The sequence below is a fragment of the Zootoca vivipara genome, chromosome 9 (assembly GCF_963506605.1).
Source record: "Zootoca vivipara chromosome 9, rZooViv1.1, whole genome shotgun sequence".
Lineage (NCBI taxonomy): Eukaryota > Metazoa > Chordata > Lepidosauria > Squamata > Lacertidae > Zootoca > Zootoca vivipara.
In genome coordinates, this window is record NC_083284.1 from 71109901 (window position 1) to 71132082 (window position 22182).

The 22182-nt window shown below is 44.1% G+C and overlaps 1 protein-coding gene and 1 long non-coding RNA gene across 2 annotated transcripts; one reads left to right on the top strand and one right to left on the bottom strand.

The window, feature by feature from the left end:
• Positions 1–832: 832 nt before the first annotated feature.
• LOC118084210 (uncharacterized) lies at positions 833–16460 on the bottom strand. Its single transcript, XR_009558187.1, has 4 exons — positions 16230–16460; positions 15309–15504; positions 6546–6699; positions 833–1101 (listed from the first exon to the last, which is right to left on the bottom strand). It is a non-coding gene; the product is annotated as an uncharacterized LOC118084210 (long non-coding RNA).
• Positions 4523–9564, top strand: FGFBP1 (fibroblast growth factor binding protein 1). The gene is made up of 2 exons (XM_035113568.2): positions 4523–4653; positions 8257–9564. Exon 2 carries the CDS (start codon positions 8278–8280, stop codon positions 8962–8964), a length of 687 nt encoding a protein of 228 aa, XP_034969459.2. The 5' UTR covers positions 4523–4653; positions 8257–8277; the 3' UTR covers positions 8965–9564.
• Positions 16461–22182: the final 5722 nt, after the last annotated feature.

The window sequence follows — 22182 nt, forward strand, 5'->3', positions numbered from 1 at the left end:
ATTAGATTTATAGATGTTGATGATCCAAGAAGGATAACTCATTCAAAGATCTCAGGGGGGGGGGAATCTTTTATTAAACAATGTGTGTTTTGTATTCATTTAACAAGAACTTCTAGCAAAACTATAACTTTCACGAGCCAGTTGGTACAGGCTCATCACAATGAGATGAAGATGGAGATTTTCAGTGAAGTGTAATGATCTTCAGGCATGTCCCAGAAGCCAACTCCTATATACTGTACTCAATTCACTGGTTATGCAGGAATTCAAACAGAACCATTTGGGATATATGTACACACACACACACACACACACACACACACACACACACACACACACACTGCTTAATGCCCAAATAGGCGTGGTGGCAGTCAACAGTGCTTTTTTCCTTTAAAAAAAAATGTTTCGGGGTACTCTCATTTTGACTCAAGAAAATCACCATTTTATAGTTCAAATAAATCAGGGGAAATAAATACAGTAAATGGACAAAAGTACAAAGATTCATTAATGTTTAGAGGTATGGGCCCCCTTGCGCCCCCTGGGGGGGGACTGGTAAACATAATGGAGAGCGCAAGGGGTGGGGAAAGATGTGAGGGCATAGGAAAATGGGCAGAGGTGGCTGAGAAGTGGTGATCAGAGTGAAGGTTGCCCAGTGGAGGGTGGTCCATTTGAGCAAATGGAGTATTGCCCCAACAACCTCAAGCAGTCCCCACCTTTGTGTTTACACCTAGTCCAGGGGGTGGCACTGGTTACCAGCTTCCTCCTTCCTAGTCTCAATGTCCTTTGTAGGATTCTGCCAAGAGAAGAATGGGGACAAAATTAGAATTAATCGGCTGTACCTGCCATTGCCTCTGGCCTTCGTCTACGTTTAGTCTTCCCTTCCTTCCATTCTGCCAATCTTCATGGGCACCACCAGCCACCACCAGGTCAAGACATTTTGTTGCCTGAGATGAAGGATGAGATGGTACCCCTGTCCCAGGCAGAGTGAGGCGGCTGGCTCTGGCGGTCACTGTTGAGGGTCAAGGAGCTAAGCTGGCTGCTGCTTTCGGGTGTGGTGATGGATGCTGTCTCATCTCCAGATTCAACTTCTAGTCCAGCCAGTTTCTGTATGTGGAATGGAAGGTGTCATTTTGTTCTTTGTCTGAGGAACAGAACATCTTGGGCAGCCTTGACCCCAATTTGATGTTGGAAAACCAGGTGGGAGCTACATATACGAGGACTTTTCTCACATAAGATATATATATATAACCTACATTGTGAGTGGTAGGGGGGAAACCAGATATCAAGCAATTGATTGCAATAAACTGTTGTGTGCGTGCAAATTATAGGGGGAATGAGACAATAAAAGTAGACAGTGGTCATTCATTCATTCATTCATTCATTCATTCATATGCGAACAAGCAAAATCCTAAACTGGCAAAAGCCTTTTGTATGGGGGTTGCCTGTTGTCTTTGTCCATGGAGTTTTCTTGGCAGGGATACTGGAGTGGCTTGCCAGTTCCTTCTCCAGGCGGATCACGTTTAGTCAAAACTCTCCACTATGACCTGTCCATCTTGGGTGGCCCTGCATGGCATAGCTCATAGCTTCTCTGAGTTATTCAAGCCCCTTCGCCACGACAAGGCATTGATCCATGAAGGGGGCATTGATCCATGAAGGGGTTGCATGTAACAAATGTTCTGCTGCCAGAAGAAATTATCCACCGAACACCAGCATTTAATAGACACCAGACAGCCCAAGCCAACAATGTTACCCTGAAAATCCAAGTATTAAGTGGCAAGGTGAATAGCTGGCAAGTAAGAATTGGACCTTGCCAATGGCTTTGATGATCAATCCCAGCAACCAGGATTGAAAATTTAGCCAATATTGCTACTTTGCAAGTAAATGAAAAGAAGTCTGCCGAGTGGGGATTTCCACCCTACACTTCCGTGTGAAGCTGGGCGGTGGAATGGTTGGGAATTCTGCTGAATGTATAATGTATTTCTTGGCACTTTCACCTTGCAGATTTCAATGAAGACAGCTTTAGTCATGTGACAGGCCAGATTCCCCAAAAGTCATTTACATAAGTAAGAAATGCACTGAATGGCATTTCTACAAAAACATGCAGGGGTTTTCCAAATACCCATAGCTGCTCACCCGCTCCTTGCAGCAATGGGAGCAATGGGAGGCAGCATGGTGTAGTGGTTAAGAGCAGTGGACTCATAATCGGGTGAACCGGGTTCACTTCCCCGCTCCTCCACATTCACCTTGGGCTAGTCACACTTCTCTGAAGCCTCTCAGCCTCACTCACCTCACAGTGTTTGTTGTGGGGGAGGAAGGGAAAGGAGATTATTAGCCGCTTTTAGACTCCTTAAGGCAGGCATCCCCAAACTTTGGCCCTCCAGATGTTTTGAACTACAATTCCCATCATCCCTGACCACTGATCCTGTTAGCTAGGATCATGGGAGTTGTAGGCCAAAACATCTGGAGGGCCGCAGTTTGGGGATGCCTGCCTTAAGGGGAGTGAAAGGCGGGATATCAAGTCCAAACTCCTCCTCCTCCTCCTCCTCTTCTAGCATTATTGAAATAAGGGCATTGCAGGGAACAGATAGAAGAACTCCCATTAATGGGCATTTTCAAAGCAACAAACTGCAATCTGTTATTTGCGTATTATCTATATTACTGTATATATTTTGAAAAGTTGTTTGCTCACTATACATTTGGACACCTCTTAAGAGTGAACAAAAGTTTGCAGACTTTCATCCATGTTTTGATACAAAGGCATTTTGAATCAAGACAGCAGACTGAACCCTTCAAAACTAACACTGATTTTAACCATCCATTTCAAAACTACACTGATCTTCTCATTTCTTAGAATTCCCAAGCAATGCCTGGTACGAGACTGCTAGCTGTTCGTGTGCAATAACATCAGTGTCCTAAATCTGTTTGGGGGGGGGGTTGTTGTTTTTCAGTCCCGGTTGCTGACATACAAGTGGTTTTAATTGTAGAAGAGCTCTTTAGGGACACCTCCAGAGGACATATTTATTCAGCATTCTTCCTGATTTGCCAGCACAAAACTTACCTAGAGGTGAAATTATAACCTTCCCGCAAACAAATCAGAACAAACTCTTGATTAATACTTGATAGAAAACAATCAGCACTCATCCTGATTCACTTGTGAGATATTTTTATATCTTCCTGTTAACCATTCATTCCACACTTTTCAATGCACTGCCCCACAAAACGTCCATTTCTTTTTTAAAGGGAACTTCCTGCACCAGGATAAGGATCATCAACTTTTGGGGGCCAGTGGGGCACCTTTTGAATTTTGAGTATGTGCCATGGGGTTGTATAAAATGACTGCCATATGTAAAAGACCAAAAAAGAGAGACAGGAACACAAAATGGCACACCAATGCCCCCCCCAGCTGCCCCATCAATAGGGGGGAGGACAAAAGACTCAATCTTTGCACCTCTCCCCTTTCTGCTCAGAACAAATATGAGGGTGGGTTTCCAGTCCTGGCATCCTATGAAATATGAACATGTTGTGTTCAATGCAGGAGGGGTTAAATTAGTCCAAACAGGTTCTGAGCAAGAGGAGCAAACAGCCTCACAAATATTATGGGGTTTTTGAGGGGGTATCTATCTTTTGTAACGTAAAGGTAAAGGACCCCTGACAGTTAAGTCCAGTCGCAGATTACTCTGGGGTTGCAGCGCTCACCTCGCTTTCAGGCCGAGGGAGCCGGCGTTTGTCTGCAGACAGTTTTTCTGGGTCATGTGGCCAGCATGACTGAGTCGCTTCTGGTGAACCAGAGCAGCACACGGAAACGTCGTTTACCTTCCCACCAGATTCCCACTATTTATCTACTTGCACTTTGACGTGCTTTTGAACTGCTAAGTGGGCAGGAGCAGGGACCGAGCAACGGAAGCTCACCCCGTCGCGGGGATTTGAACTGCTGACCTTCTGATCGGCAAGCCCGAGGTTCTGTGGTTTAGACCACAGCGCCACTCGTGTCCCTTTTGTAGGCAACATAAAAGGTGATGACGGTACATCAGCACTCATGGGTGCCACATGGCAAACCTTGTCTTAGGGTGACAGAGTGCTTTAATTGCATGACCTGCAATTCCCGATATGTCACTTTGGCAAAATGCTGACCAGCTGGAGACGCCCTTTATCAAAAGTTGTAGTGAAGGGAACGGAACTTTTAACAATCAGAGAAAATAAGTGTAATGACTCATGTCAACCAGAGAGCGCTCTTTTTTTCCCCCTTCTGAATTTCATTCATGTCTGTAGCAATCATTTGCTACTCCTTCTTCCCTGTTCTGATACTGCATATATCAAGAGAGTGTTTCGACTCCCTTTGTGAGGCAAGAAAGGGAAAGGATTTGGCACGTTTTCCTTCTTTCAAACATATATCTGCCTCTGCAGTGTAACCGGTGTGTGTGTGTGTGTGTGTGTGTGTGTGTTTTAACTGTTGCAAATAAGACCTGGCATATTTCCAGAAGGTGTGTCTGGCCAGTAAACTACTAAGGTTATAAAATGTGCTATTGTGGAGTAATACCCTTCCGAAGGCGTGTAGGTGTGTCTGACTGTATAAATAGGCAAGAAGCGCCAGTACTTTGAAGGAGACGGGAATCACCTTGAGTTTTACACTTGGACAAGCTGAAAAGACAGCAGGAGGTATGTGTAATAGCTATCGTGCAATTTGTCTGCAATAGGATGCTAATCTCGGTTGCCTGCTCAAAGGCAAACTACACTTCACCTACAGTAGTCTGCTTTTTTTCTTTTTCATTCACATTTTAAAACTAAAAAGCAGGCTCTTATTAACTGACAGCAGGAGGGCAGAAGGGGTGAGGGGGATGGCTGCTTACCCTTTCCCCTCTGTCTTCCACTATAAACTACATTTTACAGGCAGCTTTTCCCAAGATAGTGGAAAAGGCGACTTGGGGAGAGTGATTGTGAGTGGGCAAATAGCAAGAGGCAAAAGAACTAAGCAGTCACTCCACACCAGTAGTGGACTCAGGAAGTTCCAAGTTCAATCCCTGGCATCTCCAGATAGCCGTGTGAAAGAAGTCTGTCTGTCTGAAACCCTAGAGAACCACTGCAAGCCTGTATAGGCAATACTGGCTTATATGGACCAATGACCAGTGGATTCCGTATAAGGCAGATTCCTATGTTCCTAGCATCCTTACTGCTCTTCTGTTCCTGATTGAAATTTCAGAGGCTCCTTTTCAACACCAACAACAATCAGGAAAGAAAGATGCAACTGCTGTATGTGGTCACTGCCAGCCAGGGTTGACACTATTGGGTTAGATGGACTAAATTCAACAGAAAGGCCGCTTCCTGTGTTCACATTAGGTTACTTAAATCTTATTGAGGCCTGGGTGGAGCCCAGTTCTTTGCCTATTTCCTCAGAAGTAATTCTACTGACCTCAGTGGGGCTTTATGCCAAGTATGCCGACTTAAAATAGCAGTATCTGTGTGTGCTGATCCAGTCTCTTGCTCTGGAATAGTTCCTCTGAAGTCTGTGGGCCAAGAACTGCAGTGTTAAGATTTCTGTCCCCCAACTAGGCAGCAAAGAGTTGGATAGAAGAAAAAACCATTGGGTATCCACTTTTGCCTTTGGGTGAGCAGTATTCTGATTAAGTAGGGAGTAAATCTTGCATTTTGCTAATGTGAATGCCTTGGAAATGGTCTGTTGGAGGAGGTGTGGTAGCAAGCACTGAAGATGTGGCAGTGGCACGCTTTAATAATTTCACACTAACTGTGGTTACAGATCATGCAATAACCGTCAATTCTTGCGTGTAATAAATGATGCTTATCCACCCAGGGTGGTTCACCAGCAATAGGACTCAGGTTTGTAAAACAGGTTATGGCAGCAGAACGAATTCCAAATGTACATTCCCCCCCCCAATCATTTTTTATGTGTATATCTGCATTGTAAAGGAAACACGTTCCTTGATTTATTTATTTTTTAGCATAGCATCATATTTAATATTCAGCTGACTTGTATGCATCTCCATTGGGTTAGTCGTAAGCACACAGAGGATTGCAGTCTTTTTCATTATTTTTCAGAAGTCTAAGTTGGAGAGGTACTTTTACATGAACTTTTACTCCAGTAGAGCTTTGATTCCTGCATTCCTGCATTGCAGGTTATTGGGCTAGGTGAATCTTGGTGGTCCCTTCCAACTCTACAATTCTATTATATTATGATTATCAGAGGGGAATCTGAAACACGGTTTGATTATTCAATAATCAATAAAGCACAGAGCTCCTGGATTAAATATAAACCAAGCCACCCAATTTGGCATGTGCAGCCTAAAGTGTGCGTGGCAGTCTCTCTCTAGATTGGGGCTACTAGCTATTGAGCTTTGAATAAGGAATGGCCCTGTGCTTCATACTTTCCCATTTGAGGATAAAGGGTTTTGGTTTTTTTTTACTAGTAGGCTCTTCCCATGAGCACAGAAATCTGCTGTACAGATTGCACTGATCCTGCCCCCAAGGAACTCAGAATATTATTTAAACCTCACAACAAACCAATCTGTGCGAAGCAGGGGCTTAAAGATACACACCCAACGTTCTAGCATCCTGGAAAACGGTGGAGCACTTTTCTATGGGCACTCCTACACATTGGCATCAGCTTTCTGCCCTCACTTCTGTTGCCTCTGGCAGACTTTTCATCCTGTTTGTGGCTCTTTCCCTGATCCTTCTTTAACTTGGATTTGGCTGAAATGAAAGAAAAGGGATAGTAAGAAAGGGCAATGGGAGCCAGATGTGAAACAGCTGCATATTTGAATAAATTCCAAGCAATATTGGCTGCAAGCGATGTTCCGTCTAAAGGGAAACTCTGGACTGAAGAATCAGTTCGTCTGAGCTCTCAAACACACCCCTGTTTGCTTTCTGGCTGAGTGGAAGTATCATTTCCTAACCTAAATTGTCTTCAGAGGTGGGTTCGGCAGTCAGACAGATCTAGGATGAGATTAGAAATTGATATCATCCTCAAGTGAATGTGGGAGAAAGGAAACAAATTCACTTTTTGCGCTAACAGGCAGAGACCCCCCGACCCTGGGCGACACCCGCCATCATTCTCAAGCGAATGTGGGAGAAAGGAAACAATTTCACTTTTTGTGCAAAAGTTATCTGGGGGGTCTTAAAACATAGTACCAAAGCCAATTTTACCTTTGGGGCAGTTTTGAGATTTAACCTTATAGACTGGTTGTGGCAACAGTCAGGTAGTCACGATCATAATATGAGTTCCTGGTCAAGAAACATCTGAGTTTGTCATTTTAAAATAATATCCTGTTTGGTCCTGGCCAAACCAAGAAAGATTGATTTAATATTTACTTTAAATTAGGCACCCAATTCTGTTATTTAAGTCTTTTTAATGCCTATTTGCCAATTCCTGGCAAAAGTATAGGACTTTTGGTTAAGGTGCTCCTAGTTTATTGACTTGCCCCCTATTTAACTATATGGTCATGGGTTGTACCTGACATTGTGCAAGCAGAAGGCAGCTCGTGCAACTCGATTTTTCTCTCCTCCTCTACCACCCTGCAGCCCTTCCCGAAGGCTAGGGGCACTGTGGCTGTGTCCACGACCACAAGAGGGCTGCAGTGGGAGGGGGACTTACCCCAAATCCAGGAAAGGATCCTTGCTCACCATTTTTGGGCAATCCCCCTATCCCTCATCCTTGTAAATAAAAGCCCATAATATTCAGGAGGTCTCCTATACCCTCTGTAGAAGGATTTGGGGGTGCTCCTGGAGGAGGGAGTAGAAGAGGAAGGGCAGCTTTTGTGTGCATTACCTAAGTTCTGCTCATACAGTCCTGGATAAAGCCCAGTCATGTCCCTCACTCTGAAAAGCATATACTTTAACTCTATACAGGTGTTCACACATCACCTGACAAAACTAGAAAGAGGAAGGGTAAGGATCAAGCCTACTGGCTCTGGCTCTTACCTCCACCTGTTCAAGATCTTGTAAACACGAGGCTTAGAGACAACTAGTATCCTTCAGAAATGGAGGGGATAGATCATGCATAAGGTATCTGCTTGCATTTTGTGCAATCAATACCTTGATTTTCCAGAGGCTAAGGCATTGCAACAGAGGTTCCCCCCTAGAGATAAATCCAAGCTAGAATGGTACCATGATGTGAGACACTGATTATCATACTGCTTTATGATCTTTGCTGGTATCGATAATGTTGATGCCAACATGGCTAAAGATGAAAATATGAGTAAACCCCAAGGGAATGGCTTGTCACAAATTCATTTCACTCTCCCGAAACAGGTTTCAAGAGAACAGCAAGCCATGAAGGTCCGACATTTCGCTGTTGTGTGTGCCCTTATTGTGTTCTCCCAGATGCTACAAGCTGACTGTGAAATACAGAAAGAGAGGAGAAGGGGAAATGGGAAAGGTGAGAGGCCGCAGCCTGGCTCTGATAACCAGAATGGAAGAGATCAGAAAACCCGAGGTCAGAAGGGTTCACTTAAAGGCAAGTTCGTCACCAAAGAGAAGTCTGAGTGTACCTGGGCACTGAATGAAGCAGAGGTTGCTACCTTGAAAATTGATTGCAAAAGATCGGAGAGCACCTTCTCCTGTGAATTTTCAGGCGACCCTTCCAGCTGTCCCCAGTACGCACAAAACAAGAAGGTGTTCTGGAAGCAAATTACTCGGTCTCTAAAGAGGCAGAAGAACATCTGTGAAGACCCAAAGAGCATCTTAAAATCTAAAATCTGTAGGAAAGGGCCACCGGCTGCTCACCTTAGAATGGTGGCACCACATACTTCCAGAGAAGACAAGCCAGTTCAGCATGGACGGGAGACCCCTCTGGAACCTGATACACCTGGAACTCAGCCAGACAAAGCATCCAGCAATTGTGTTGAAGATGTCGATTATATTGATCAGAGAAAAGTGGCTGAAGAACACTGCTCAGAGTTATGGCGGTCTCTTTGCCATTTCGTCATTTCAATGATACAAGATAAGAAGTGCAAATAGTTCCATGAGTTACTACAGACGCACATGTAAATCACATTGTAGAAGGACGAACCATTCAAAATAGCCCTCTAATACATTTGCCCAGGAACCAGTTTTCCTGGAGACACTCAAAGGTGATTCCTTTTTCATCTCCAGAATGGGCTGCTGCCAAACCCCATGGCCACAACTACTGATCCCACTTGCACCCTCATTACCTCCACGTAACTGTGGGGAAGAGGTCACATGATGCAACTTAAGGAGGGAGGTTGGACTGAGGCCGATATCATGCTGGTTTTCCCATCATATAAGGGTGACATCTTCAAAGTGAATATTTAAAGGTCTCCTCCCCCCCCAGAAGATACTGTTTTTGTCAGGTCATCAAAGATGCTGTATATTCTATTTTTCTAAAGAGAGAAATTGATTTATATCGCATGCTATATAAATGTTACCGTTGGCTGTTACAAGCCCTCTGTAAAAATGTACATATTATGCTTTGTTGAATATCTCCTCCTTCCCTTGAGTACGGTATGTCTAGCCAAAGTGATTATTTCAGTGCTATGCACTTTTTGTACTTTTGCTTTCAGAGTTGCAGAAAATTAATAAAGTTAAATATCTACTCAGGTTTGTTCTCTATGTGTTAAACATTTCTTTCTGTATGAAAAAATCGTGGATATCTTATATCCACAATTAACAGCCAGATTTCTCTCTGATGTGTTCATTATTACTTGCAGTGAACATCATTGTGTTTCCTCGTAAGTTAATCACACTGTGACCTGGAATCCCAGATAGAACTATATAAATGGGCTCAGCTGTCGTAGATCCCAAAATAAATGGGATAGAATTGGGAACCTTGTTGGAGTAGGGGCAAACTTATTTCTAATTTATTTCTAATTTACATTTTCATATATTTAAGTGACTGACATATGGAAAAAAATTCAAGAGGTTTTTCTCTCCTTCAATGAATGAAATATGTCAAATCCAAGAGAAGTCCATGAATGTTCCATATTCCCAGATTATATATATATACGGTAGTATGAAATTCTAATCTACAACCCAGACTAATGGTACTATACAGGATCTTATTTTTTTAAAATAAATAAAATGGTTTTTGAAGGGGGACAATTCAGTAACGTCCAAAGGCAAATTGTTGGATATTGTCAAGCTTGCAAGACAATTGTGTGCGCTAAGACCATTTGGTGAGTTTTCAATAGACTTAAAATCAATCAACACAGGACAAACACAGGATATGTGCCTTTTGCATGCATGTTGAGTACATAAGTCTATGTAATCAATTTTTTTTATTAAGAAAAACCCCAGTTATTCCACTCATGATGGATCAGAGATATAATTTGACCCTGAGGGAGTCTGCCTCAATTTCTAATGTTCCTTTTACACTGCTACGTTACCTGCTATTGGCTTTTTGATCAATATCTCAGCATGTCACACTCAATTTCATTCACACCAGTGGCATGGAATGACACAACAATGAACGTCACTAAATGCCACGCTTTCTGCACATACATGCATTTCTTCTCCCATGATCCACCCATGAAAACAGCAACGAAGAGCTGTATGCCAGGATACCACCCCAAATGTCATCACTTTATTCCCACAATTTTCTGGGTTAACAGTGTTGCAAGCAATTTATTTTTCCTGGAAGCAATTAACACAGAAATAAGCACAAAACACCCACTAGATATCTACAAGTGGCTTCTACATCGTGTGAAAACTCAAATATAATGTGGAAATTAACAGTTAGGGAAATCTTGTGAAAATGGAATCAACTATTGCATGAACACAGCCTCAGACTGCTATCTTAGAATAGCATTCGTAAGAACAAGATGACTATGCTACGACACAAGTCTCCAAATAATCAGACATATATGCATATGTCCCTATATACACTTTACTATAAGTTCCTTGACTCAGTCAGAAATGTGGAGTCTAAGTCAGAATTGATATGAGTGATTTTATTTTGCAAATTGGCCGCAGTAGCCTGTCATGGGTTCTACCAACTCTCCTCATAGACCAAGCTGCAATAGGACTTCTGCCACTCACAATGCGACTGACACTGAGCAAAGCCCTGCAGGCTAGACTCTAACATCCGTTCTAGCATGTTTTTCATTGGATTTGTCACAAATCGCATACCATTCAAGCACCATTCGTCCTGTGCTATTGCCCCAGCTTCTCAGAAAACCAGGGTGGTGGTTTAACTCTACAATTCAGGAGAAGGCAGTTGAGAGTGATTGCGTATACTACTACGCAGTCATTTCTATTATCCAGAGAACAACCAGAGCATCAGGATATGTCCACCAGAAAGGTCAATAGGAAAATCTATCGGAATCCATCAAGGGCGAGTAGATCATCTCCCCTGTCCTGCAGAGGTCAGGTGGCAGTAAAAGCCTCAAACTAGTCTGTCCATAATAATGGCACCAAAATAGCTGTCAGGAGCAGGTTAGCAATAAAACACCCGGTGTCAGCGAAGTTAACACTTTATTCAAACAAACCACCTCAGGTCTGGGGATCACAGCAACGCTTCCCAGTAGATCTTGCCCCAATTAAGCAGCTGCGAGGACTTACGGTCCCTGCCTTCTCACAACTGTCAATGACTCCTCCTGGTCCTTCGCCAGCAACCTGAGGCTCCTTCATCTTGTCTCTCTTTTCTCCACTATTACATTCCTCTACGTGTTCTGGGAGACCAGGGAGAAAGGGAGCTAGTCACAGCAAGAGGGGGAGACTCCCTGGCTTCTTCAGCAGCCTGTCAGATCTCTGCTTCTTGGCCCCCTCTTCTCTCCAGCCCCCTGATTCTGGACAGCTCTCTGCCCCAGTCTCATCCTGTTCACTAAGTCCTGTGACCTCTTCCGTTTCCAACACCCCCTCCTCCCAGTCTTCTTCCTCTTCTCCCTCTGACCACTCATTGTCATCACCAACCCCAAAGTCTGAGCTTTCTTCCCTCGGGAGTACCACCCACACAGAAGAAACCACCCTTGTGGTTCATCATGACAGATCACTTATAATGCTCGTCACATCTCAGCTTCTGATGAAGCACACATAGCATTAAAATTGATGTGATATGCATGGATGTCCCTGTATGTTAAGTAAGGTGCCTGCCCTGTTCACATATAAAACAGTGGCCAGGGGAGACGTCTAATTTGAATATCAAAAGGGATAGGAAGTCTAGGGATCCGAAAGTCTGCAACCCCAAGTACTTTCCTCCCAGGAGTGATCTCAGCTGGGACAAATGTGGGGCGACAGAATGTGGGGTGGGAAGAGAGAGTTCAGTTCCTCTCCCTTGCACATCCCTTTCCACGCCAAAAAAAGACTCATCCCCTTGGCCCTGCTTATTACACAAGTGGAGCAGACTAAAGAAGCTCGATTGTTCATGTCCCTTCCAGTTTGGCCCGGAACAAAAGATACAGTAATGCTGTTTTTCCACCTGTTATCCTGCTTGTGGCAAACTAACAAATGACTTTAGCAGGGATGGGTAATCAGTGACTCCTAGGGATGGGCGAAGCTCTCACTCTCAGTTTCTCTCAGTTTCTCATTTTTCCAGTCTCAGTTCAGCTCTTTACATTTTCACATTGAGGTGTGAGTTGTGTTTTTCTATAAGTCATGAAAATTCACCAGCATTTTAGTGTGAATCTCTCCAAACGTACACACCTTTGTATGCAATTTTGCCTAATGTGCACATTTTCCCAAAGCAATTTCCCCAATACAATGCATTTTTGTTGGTCTTTCATTAATATTTGCATTTATTTGCATATTTGACCCCTGGCATATGCATTTTTGTACACACTAGTTGGCCATAGAACTGCACTGCAAAATTTAGAGGTGCAAATTTCAAAGGATGGCTGCATTTCAGTTCACCTGGGGTTTCAGAATGTGCAAAACAGGTAGCTTCATGTTTAAATATGAACTGAATCAAATTTCTCCCCTTCCCTAGACTCCAGTTCTCACCAGTCTCTGCCAACATGGCCAGTGACCAGGATTGATGGGATTTGTAGTCCAACAATATCTGGAAAGCCACAGGTTACACATTCCGGACTATAAAGGTAAAGGTAAAGGTAAAGGACCCCTGACAGTTAAGTCCAGTCGTAGACGACTCTAGGGTTGCGGTGCTCATCTTGCTTTAAAAGGCTGAGGGAGCTGCCGTTTGTCCTCAGACAGCTTTCTGGGTCATGTGGCCAGGACGACTAAGCCACTTCTGGCACAGTGGAACACCGAAACCAGAGCAGCGCACAGAAACGCCGTTTACCTTCCCGCCAGAGCGGTACCTATTTATCTACTTGCACTTTTTGCCTGCTTTCAAACTGCTAGGTTGGCAGGAGCTGGGACTGAGCAACGGGAGCTCACTCCCTTGCGGGGATTCAAACCGCCGACCTTCTGATCAGCAAGCCCAAGAGGCTCAGTGGATTAGACCACAACACTACTCGCGTGCCTCCCAGACTATAGACTCCACTATCCTATGCATGTTTAGACAGTAAAATGCCCCACTGTGTTCAACAGAAGTTACCCCCATATATGTATTTTCCTCCCCCTCTAGTATAAGACTTTTTCACCTTTTGAAATCTTTATGACTTACATGTCTGAAGTGTATGGTGTATATGGGGGTGTTAGGAGAGGCGTAGTATCTCTGGTGGAGAACATGTTGTGCTCCTTTTGGGGTAGTTTATCCACCTTTGGTGTCCCAACCTGCACTCAGCTCCCATCTGTGGCTCCTCAAAGTTGTCAGCAGGCAACAGTGGCCACACTCTGGGAACAATTTTGACTGGATGGCTAAACCAGGTGACGGTGGCCAATGGGTGTCAAACATTCAGTGAGTTTGGGACTTCCCCTGCATGTGTAGATAGGTTCCAGCAGACGGGACCAATAGTGGGCCCAGTGGTCAAGAAGGTGGTTTCTGCATGTGCTTCAGAGAGAAAAGAGGGGTAGGTGGATTTCATCCATTTCAGAACGTAGCTCATCTAGGAGAAGGAAAAGTCTGATCCTAAACCTCTGCTGCTTTGTGGGATATCTTTGGGTGAAGAAAAGGCTAAGGAGCAAGCCCTACACAAATATGGAATGGAGTCCCTAAGACAATTGGGTGGCCCCTTGTATGCCTTCTTCTGCCAACTCCTGTAGACAAGCTAGTGCCAAATGTATTGCTCTGTTTTCCTTTGGACCACAACAGTGAGGCCAGGATGGAGGTCTTGTCATCTGGGCAGCCCAGGACCTCCATACACACTGCCCTGGCTTGCACCCTGGAGAAGTCACTTCAGTGCCACTAACACAGCAAAAACAATACAGGGGGTAGCAGTTACTGGTCTCTGCAGTCACAGCAGGCGGTGTGATTCTCCAGCGGTTTGACTTTACCCCCAGAGACACACTCCATTGTCTCTTGAGACAGATGGATCACAACACGCATCTCAAAGGAAAATGGGCGAGCTGCTGAAATGCAGTCCAGTTTTTTAAATAGAGGCAGGAAGTGTTCTTCATTTTGAAAACAAAAGACATGAGACACTATTGTGGATATTACTTCTCCAGCTTCCCCTGCCTAATGTGTTAATGAAGGAGGTGGTGGTGCCCATCAATAGAGGGAAATGGATATCCCACAGAGATCCCCATATGCCCTCCAGGTTGAGAAACACTGTGATAGTTGGCCATTGTGGAAGCTTATTGCAGGCTGTTGTTGTTTAGTCATTTAGTCGTGTCCGACTCTTCGTGACCCCATGGACCAGAGCATGCCAGGCACTCCTGTCTTGCACTGCCTCCTGCAGTTTGGTCAGACTCATTTTGGTGGCTTTGAGAACACTGTCCAACCATTTCGTCCTCTGTCGTCCCCTTCTCCTAGTGCCCTCCATCTTTCCCAACATGAGGGTCTTCTCTTCTCAAGAGGTAGCCAAAGTATTGGAGCCTCAGCTTCAGGATCTGTCCACAAAGTACACTTGGCAACTTTGTGCCAAGTGTAAAGATTCTCAGGTGCTAACAAAGCATATTGGGAGAGAGAAGAAATTGTCACTCCTTTGAATATATAAAAGCTAGCAGTTATTCAGATCTATTCCTAAAGCCACATGGAACACACATGTACCTTGTAAAGCAGAGAGGAGAAGAGGGGGAAAGGGCACTCCCTCATTCCTCATTCTGGCAATGCAATGCCAGAGATTAATTTTAGATGATGAAAAGAATCTTCAGAAACCAGAAAGAGTAGGATATAGAGGTTGGGAAGGTCTGTTGCTTCTTCCACCATCATGAGGTGTTAGAAGGCATCATTGTGGTTTAATCGATGCTAGATTTGCACTTGCTTATTGCTGCTTCATTATCAAGAGGAAAAAACCCACTCTCTGGGTGCACCCCAATAAACTTGGCATAAGAAATTAGGAACTTACATATTACCAATGAACTAGTCCATCCAGATCTCCATCTAGCCCAAGAATCTGTTTTTAACCGTGGCTTCCCGGATGTCAAGGCATGTGTCTGCCCCAACCCAGGGGTATCCAATTCCTTCACATGGAGGTTCCACTTAAGCACCCTGGCATATGCATATCATCATGGTGTCCTTCCAATAACCACAGCAGTTTTTCACTGCAAGAAGAAAAGGAATAACATTGAGCATTTACACTGAGTTTTTGAACACTTACAAATGTTTAACAAAAATTGCCTCGGGTTTCCTTGCAAACATCCTGTTAGGTAATGAAAGATCGTTCGACTACGGACATGGGGACTGAGGAACACGGGAGCTTCCTACTCCATCCCAATGGCTCCCATAATTGTACTTAGCTTCATCTGACATTCCAGTAACCATGGCAAGAAAGTTTGGGAGCCTTGGGCCTCTGACCCTTTGCATACTGCAAACTTAATCACCTAGTTTTCTTTTCCTGTTCACACTTTCTGGTGGAAATGGTGTGTGTGTGTGTGTGTGTGTGTGTGTGTGTGTTTTAAAGAAATCTCTTTCCACTCCTTTCATGGCCTACCTCACTCGTTCCCTTCCTTGGCACTGGTACAAGCGACACACCTATTTCATAATCTCATTGCCTAACAGCCTGCTGGGGATACAATGAATGAGTCAGTGGCGCTTTCTTCAGATACACCCCCCTTCCCACTTAGGGCCAATGACTGACAACCTCCTCATATGGCCTCACCTGCCCGTGGCCAACCATTGCGGCAGCTCAGCAATCTGTCACCGTGTGCATATTATGCATTCCCCTCAGTTCATACGTACGGTTTATGTGCTCAGATAACAAGCTCCGCACCCTCTGCTTTGTTAAACCCCCTCCGCAGATGGGGCCTGAGGCAGGGCAACTCCTTACTTGTTTCTTGTCCTGCTCCTTCCGTTGGCTCCTTGGTGTTTATGGAATTATTTACTTCCTCCAGGTTACCTCCAAGCACAGCACTCCTTTGATTTCGTTACAGAAAGGGCACAAATCAGAATCTGACAGGAAACGCTGCATGTTTCGGCTTGCTGCGCTTCCTTCCACTCATCTCGGAGGGATGGTGCAGGGAGATGTATCACCAACATGGACTTCATCCCATTGTGAGAGCTACTCAGACAGTCAGGTTTTATCCGGAAGGCTGTTCTCAGGGTAGTTCGGTCAACTGTAAGCTACAGAGACTGGAAAAACCAAGGGGTTTCTGTAGGCAGGTGTGGGTGTCTACCAACAGTAGACTTCCTACAGACAAAAGAACAGGGAGTCCAAACACCTCTTGCCCCTTTTGAGAACTCCACACCTGCATTCCTTTCAGGTTTTCAAACTTTGGATTGCTTTTTATTTAGTTAAAGGTAAAGGTACCCCTGACCATTAGGTCCAGTCGCGGACGACTCTGGGGTTGCACGCTCATCTCGCTCTACAGGCCGAGGGAGCCGGCGTTTGTCTGCAGACAGTTTTTCTGGGTCATGTGGCCAGCATGACTAAGCCGCTTCTGGTGAACCAGAGCATTGCATGGACACGCCATTTACCTTCCTGCCAGAGAGGTACCTATTTATCTACTTGCACTTTGACGTGCTTTCGAACTGCTAGGTGGGCAGGAGCAGGGACCAAACAACGAGAACTCACCCCATCACGGGCATTCAAACCGCCGAACGCCGACCTTCTGATCAGCAAGCCCTGGGCTCTGTGGTTTAGACCACAGCGCCACCCTTTTTAAAATTTAGTTAAGGATGCTCAATTGCTCCGAGACACTCTAAAACAGTTGACCCACAGCTTGGAGAATGCCCTGCTTCTCCTCCGCAAGTGAATGAGGGGTCACACTCATCTCAATCCTATTTGGATGCCACAGATCTTCACCACCAGCTGGAAAGAATTATATCTCTATCTGTGGCCAAACAAATAGAGACTCAGGCAGGTTGACTAGTAAAGAAACCCCCATTGCCTAAAATCTGTGCCTAAATTAAAGAGGGCATGTGGACTTTTGAAAACAACTTAAATCATTAGCATGACTGACATAAAAACATGCAGTGAGAATAAACTAAAGTATGGTTACCAATTTTTTCCCCATGAATCCGGGGACCCTTTGTTTGTTTGTTTGTTTGTTTGTTTGTTTGTTTGTTTGTTTTTTGAAGCTGAGTAGCAACAGGGAGTCAGAAGTGGGGATGGTGAGGCAAAAGACTCTGGGCCCAAGCACACATGCATATTGTACAAAGGTGCAAAGCCCTTCTTTCGCACCCTGTGAAACATAAATGCGCAGGTTTTTTTGAAAACTGGAAAACAGCCACCTGCCTGCGACTCCCAAGCCTCCTCCGATCAGTGAAAACAAAAAGGGGGAAGGAGATCAGGGGAGGCTTAGGAGCCACGGACGGGTGGCATGCCGCTGCCCAGTTTTTTAAAAACTCTGCACATTTATGTTTCACAGGGTGCAAAAGAAGGGCTTTGCACCTTGCCCAGCAGAGAAACTTGTGTCCCTCCTGGGCAACACCCACTCGCCCGCGACTCCCAAGCCTCCCCCAATCAGTCAAAACAAAGGGGGAAGGGGGCAGGAGATCTGTACCGCTGGACGTCCCTGGTTCCCCTTTGGCAGTGGCGGCGGCAGTGAGCAGCTCCTGAAGCTAGCCAGAGCCAAATGCACTACCAGGCTGGCTCCAGGCTGCTGAGGCTGCCGCTGCCCCGTTTCCCGGGGACAGATGTGCAAATCTGGGGACATTCCGGGGACGAAATTTGTCCGGGGACAGATTTGCGAATCTGGGGACTGTCCCCAGAAACCGGGGACGTCTGGTAACCGTAAACTAAACGGAATATTAAAGGAAGACTAGCAAACAGGTTTGAATTGGATATGAAGTGATATAAGATATATAACACAAGTAACCACAGAAAGGAGGGAAGGGGTCAACATTTGGTGTTTTAATTTGACAGTGTAATTTTTTTATATAATATCTGTAAAATGAGAAAATGAAAAAAAAAATTTTTTTTAAAAGGAATTCCTCATAAGCTTCTGAGAATAATAATAATTTAAAAATTGGAAGTATATAGTCAGTGCTATTTTTCTAGAGAAAGAGGTGCCGGAACTCACAATGAACACACCTCCCTTATTCTCTTAGAATGGCAATGGTGCCCACCTGAGAGGCGCTGGAGTTCAGCTTTGGCGAATTCTGGCTGGAAAAATAGCCCTGGCACCACCCTATTCTTCCAATTGCAAGTTGTTTTAATTGATTTTAATATTGCATTTTTACATGATTGTAACTTGCCCCGGGATCTTATCGTAAGGGGTGGATAAGAAACCTAATAAATCTGTGAGGGTCCTTGTAAGGTCCAAGAGGTGATATGCAAATATTATTATAAATAAATATGAAGGAGAAGTGATTATAAATAATTTATAAATTATTGTAAATATGTAGCAGTAGTAGAACAGACTCCCTTGGAAGGTGGTGGACTCTAATTCCTTGGAGGTTTGTAAGCAGAGGCTGGATGGTCATCTGCCATGGATGCTTTAGTTCAGATTCCTGCATTTCAAGGGGTTAGTCTAGATGACCCTTGGTGTCCCTTCAAACTCTATCGCTCTGTGACTCTATGAATTGGTATCAACAACAGCAGCAACATTAGCTACCTCATGTTTTGCTTCTCCTTCAGCTCAGATCCAAATCTGATTCAGCCAGTAATTGTACTGTTTTATATTGATTGTTATCATGAATTAATGAACTGTATCTCATGCTAATAGCAACTCACAGTCAATTTTGTTAAACAGCTTAACAGTAGAGCATTCAGATAACAATGTGCTAAAATTTGTTGTTGTTTAGTCGTTTAGTCGTGTCCGACTCTTCGTGACCCCATGGACCAGAGCACGCCAGGCACTCCTGTCTTGCACTGCCTCCCGCAGTTTGGTCAAACTCATGTTCGTAGCTTTGAGAACACTGTCCAGCCATCTTGTCCTCTGTCATTCCCTTCTCCTAGTGCCCTCCATCTTTCCCAACATCAGGGTCTTTTCCAGGGAGTCTTCTCTTCTCATGAGGTGGCCAAAGTATTGGAGCCTCAGCTTCAGGATCTGTCCTTCCAGTGAGCACTCGGGGCTGATTTCCTTCAGAATGGATAGGTTTGATCTTCTTGCAGTCCATGGGACTCTCAAGAGTCTCCTCCAGCACCATAATTCAAAAGCATCAATTCTTCGGCGATCAGCCTTCTTTATGGTCCAGCTCTCACTTCCATACATCACTACTGGGAAAAACATAGCTTTAACTATACGGACCTTTGTAGGCAAGGTGATGTCTCTGCTTTTTAAGATGCTGTCTAGGTTTGTCATTGCTTTTCTCCCAAGAAGCAGGCGTCTTTTAATTTCGTGACCATAGCTGCCAAGTTTTCCCTTTTCTCGTGAGGAAGCCTATTCAGCATAAGGGAATTTCCCTTTAAAAAGTGAGGACTTGGCAGCTATGTTCGTGACTGCTGTCACCATCTAAAATATCCTCTGCCTAATTTTTTTTTTAAAAAAAATATTGAAATATTTGCTTAATAGTACTTGAACAAAAATGTATTTTAGTGCAAATGAAATGGGATGCATGAAGAAACCAGAGGTTCAAACCCTAAACTGTATGTCAACAGCAATTCCAACCTGTTTCCAGCCGCCCCTCGCCTTCCAGTGGAAGAATCAGCACACTGCAGTTTATAAAGCTGAAACTCAGTTCCTATTGAATTACAGTGGAAATTGGAGTTCTTGGGAAAGTCCAGAAATAAAAGATAAATTGCAAGAACTCAGGCCAAAAGAAGATGGATTTCAAAAAAATCTTCACAAGGTTTTATTGATGTGATGCGGAGTTTAAATGGGAACCAATCCCAATGTTGAAGGCAAATAAAGATAAATTCCAGTAAAAATCAGGACAAGGCCCTGTTTCGACTATTCTTCGTCAGCAAAGATTCACAGGTCAAAGTGTACCAAGTATGTTTGCCAACATACAGGCAACATACAGGCAGACACATCATTCGGACTTTGCTGTACAAGTCACTACAAAAGAAAAATAATAATGTAGAGTATCTGAACTGTAGCTTGAGCATTTGGCTGAGGGGGGGTTGGAAAATGAGAGCAGGACAGGGAGGGGCCCTGCTCTCAGGTCTTGGAACATATTCAAAATCTATTTTATCTGTCAGGTTAAAAGTGCACCCAGTTTGCATACAAGTTTGTTTGTTTTTCAAATAATTTTTATTCGTTTTCCAATATTGCCAAAATACAAAAACAACATTATAAAGGCAAAAAGACAAAAAAGACAAAACAAAAAACATAAAAAAGAAAAACATCATTTATTACATTTTTACTTAACAGTGTTGACTTCCTCGATTCCCCTCTCACTGGGTCCATTTTAGAATTCCATTTAAGGAATTTCCATCTTATATCTTCATTCAATCTAATACCTTTTATCATCATCTTTCAGTTATTCTATTCTAGGAACATCAACTATATTCCACCAATAATTAATCAATTAATCCCAATTAAAAATTCATTTCCCATCCTTCAATCTTCTATTTCTCCCTTTAGCCTAAATTTTCTTACCAAAGATTTCCCATAAATTCAAATAATAATTCTTATATCACAATAACATTTAACACTTAAGACTAATACAACCCCCCCCTTCCCCTGGGCTCAGGGTCTGCCAGATGTTTCAACGAGTTCCATAAGTCATTCCAGTTTTGGACCATTCAAATCCATCAATAAAAATTACATCCATTAATACCCCTCATCCCACTCCCACTCTGTCCCATCCTACCCACCATTCTTCCTTGATCCTCCCCTGCTGCCTCCCCAATTCTTTAAATATTGTAGCACAAAACCATCCAGTTATATTTCCACTTTCCAGCCCTATCTCAGCCCCGCCCCCTCTAAATTCTGGCCCCAGTATGGATCCTGCCCACCCTCTCTCACTGGGAGAACATTATTCCATACGGCCCCCGCCATTGCTCCACGATCAGCCGGAAGACTGCATACAAGTTTCTCCACGTATACTAGCCTCTTCATGTAGCTGAGTGCCAGATTGGGCTTTGAAGGGTGTCTGGAGGAAAAATAAGTAGACTGTTGTCAGTGCCGGATTTACGTATAAGCTAAACAAGCTATAGCTTAGGGCCCCACTCTCTTGGGGCCCCCCCCAAAAAAAACCAAAAAAAAACCTGGATGTACATTTCCAAAATATAAGATTAAAAACCAATAGCCTGGCGTGCTCTGGTCCATGGGGTCACGAAGAGTCGGACACGCCTAAACGACTAAACAACAACAACAAGATAAAAACCAAATAAAATAAAACCTACATATAGCAACAGTGTTTTGTGTTGTGTAGGCTCCTATTAGGTCCATAAATTACCATATAGCAGGCACGTCCAACAGGTCCAACAGGCACGTCCAACAGGTAGATCGTGATCTACCGGTAGATCACTGGACGTCTGTGGTAGATAACTGGTAGATCAGTGGCTCCCCCCAAGAACTTTGGCTTACATTTTAGCCCTGCAGCCCATAAAAAGAAGCTCAACAAGTCTGACCTGAACCCCTAAAGAACGTATCGTAAAAGCCAATTTTTGTAAGGTCACGAATTTAAGCCAAATTTTAACTTTTCACAGTCAGAATTTGGGGGGAAAGTGAGCCTGCACAGCCATCACTCGCCCAGCTACTTATGTCCCTTGTCCTCAGATCACCCTCTGCATGAGAGGACCACTGTTCTTGCAACAAGGGAATGGGTCCCTTTGAAGGGATCATTTTGTGTAACACCTTGCAACCCTGAGACCTTTGTTCTCCAAGGAGGGACCTTGATCTTATCTTTGGGTGTTTCTGATTGGTTGATTGACTGACAGGCACTCAACC

Excerpts from the sequence above, each read along its gene's own strand:
- FGFBP1 (XM_035113568.2), top strand. The coding sequence starts at position 8,278 with ATGAAGGTCCGACATTTCGCTGTTGTGTGTGCCCTTATTGTGTTCTCC.